Here is a 2177-nt window from a genome sequence, read left to right on the forward strand (position 1 = left end):
ACCACCTGTCCCCACACTCCATCCCAACTACCACCTGTCCCCACACTCCATCCCAACTACCACCTGTCCCCACACTCCATCCCAGCCACCACCTGTCCCAACACTCCATTCCCAGGTGCCACCTTGTCCTCACACACCATTCCAGCCACCACCTGTTCCCCACACCCCATCACCTCTGCTGACCTTCTAACCCTAATTGTCCCCATTCCAGTCCCCAGATCCTAATCCATACCAGGTGTCAACACCTTGTTCCCAGTGCACACCCCACCCTAACACCGTCACCGAGTCTTCTCCAACCCTCACCGTCATCCGGAGTCTCTCTCACTAGTGCTCCTTCCAATGGAGGCCTCCCTGCCCCGCCCCCGCATCCTCCAGAAACACTGTTGCCTGACCTGCCAGGTCCTATCTGTCCCTGACATCCTGTCCCTCCAGGGTCCCTCTCCCTCGAAGGTCACCCGCCTGCTCTGTTCTCACTGTGCCTGCGCCTCCTTTCAGCACTGGGGCCCAGGGTGCAGGCTGCTGAGGGAGCTGGTAGCCCCACCCAGGGCTGTGCTGCCCTTGTGCGCCTCCCACAGAGCGGGGGACAGAGGGAGCTGAGGAGTGGAGGTGGCCTGCCTGGCCCCTGCCTGCTCACAACTAAGAGACATACACCGTGTATCAAGGTTTACAACCCTTCCCACGGTTTACAATCTTCCTGGTGTTTTTACAGGTAAGGAAACACCCAGAGGTGAAGCCGCCGGTCCAAGGTCCCACAGGCTGGGGAGTGGGGAATGGGGCTCTGAACCCTGACAGTTCACTATGGGAGGGTGGGGGTGGAGGGAGTTGATGTTCTTCACCCCCCACCCCCCACCAACCCAGGTCAGCACCACGACCCTTACTGAGCAGTGTGTGCTGTGGGCCAGGTTCTGAGCGTCAACAACGCATGCACTCAGATCTCCCTGCAGCCCAGCCAGGAAGGCACCTGCAGCCCATACTCCGGATCCGAAGGCAGAAGCTCAGGCAGAGGAGGAGTCGAGTCAAGGTCACCGTTCAGTCCCACGGGGCAGGTGCACGGTGACCTCTGGGGTCAGGTACCATTAACCACCCAGAGTGGAGGCCCAGCACTGCGTCCCCTGTTCGCTGGGTCCCTGCCTCTGCTGTGGGTCTGATGACTGCCCACCCTCCTGGGGTGGGGACCCCAGGCCGCTGAAGGTACCTTGCCCAAGGTCACGGGGCAAGTGTAGGGATTTGAACCCAGGCCAGCAGGCTCCCCTGAGTGGTGAGCGCTCTACTCCTCAGGCCCCAGGTGGCTGGAGGCCCCAGGCCCTCTCCCTCCCAGGGGAGGCTGGAAAGGGGAGGAGATTCTAGTCCTGATAAAGGCTCCCATCTCAGCTGAGATAAGAAGATGGGTAAAAAAAATCACCATCAGGTGGCACCAAGGAGACCCACCTGGGGGTGACCTGGCACCCCACTGTCAGCAGCATGGGGCTGAGGGAGCCCTGTGGGGGGCAGCTGGGGCGGAGTGGGGGTGAGGAAGCCCCCAGGAGCCGGGGGTGGGAGCTAAAATTGGCCGCCACCACCAGCTGGCCCAGTTCCCTGCTGCCCGGCTGGCGCCCCAACACCACTGAGCCTGTTGCTAGGGAGCCTCTGGAGAAGGGGACGCTGGGAGGTGGGGGCCCAGGAACCCCAGAGCGGGGCAGGGGAGTGTGACACCCTGGCCCCCCACCTCTGCCGTGACTGTCATCATGGTAACCAGGTGACAGGGCAAAGACCACAGCTTCTGAAGCCGCTGCTGCCTCTACACCTCGAAGGTGGAGAAGCAGGTCTTCCGACAAGACTGGGAGCGGAAAGGGTCGTCCTCAAAGCCCTACTCTGTAGAAGTAGGAGAAACAGAACCCATTTCACAGGTGGAGAAGGCGAGGCTCACAGAGGGGAGGCCACAGGGCTGGCGAGGAAGGAGCAGAAACCAGCCCATCCGAATAATCAAAGCAACAATAACAACGCCAACTGAAGCCACCTCCCACCCTCGCGCTCAGGATCCTGGCTCCGCACCACCTCCCCAGCCCGGCGATAGCATCAGCCCCGTTTCAGAGATAAGGCAACTGAGGCTCCCAGGCGGCTGTACAGTGTGCCCTGGGCAGGCGGGGGGAATCCAGGACTGCTTGACTCATCTCAGGGAACGCTTCCTAGACTTCAGG

At 61.5% G+C, this 2177-nt stretch overlaps 1 protein-coding gene across 1 annotated transcript in view; it reads right to left on the reverse strand.

Moving 5' to 3' along the window:
- The window catches only part of MARK4 (microtubule affinity regulating kinase 4), a 28780-nt gene extending 26856 nt beyond the window's left edge, over nucleotides 1-1924 (reverse strand). Inside the window, exon 1 of the mRNA XM_045292674.1 lies at nucleotides 1706-1924. Within this exon, the coding sequence (XP_045148609.1) occupies nucleotides 1706-1726 (21 nt within the window). The 5' untranslated portion in view covers nucleotides 1727-1924. The remainder of the gene's footprint in view (nucleotides 1-1705) is intronic.
- Between the last annotated feature and the right edge of the window lie 253 nt (nucleotides 1925-2177).

The sequence above is a fragment of the Echinops telfairi genome, unplaced genomic scaffold, assembly GCF_000313985.2.
Source record: "Echinops telfairi isolate 266 unplaced genomic scaffold, ASM31398v2 ScPeMD7_655;HRSCAF=1070, whole genome shotgun sequence".
Taxonomy (NCBI): Eukaryota; Metazoa; Chordata; class Mammalia; order Afrosoricida; family Tenrecidae; genus Echinops; species Echinops telfairi.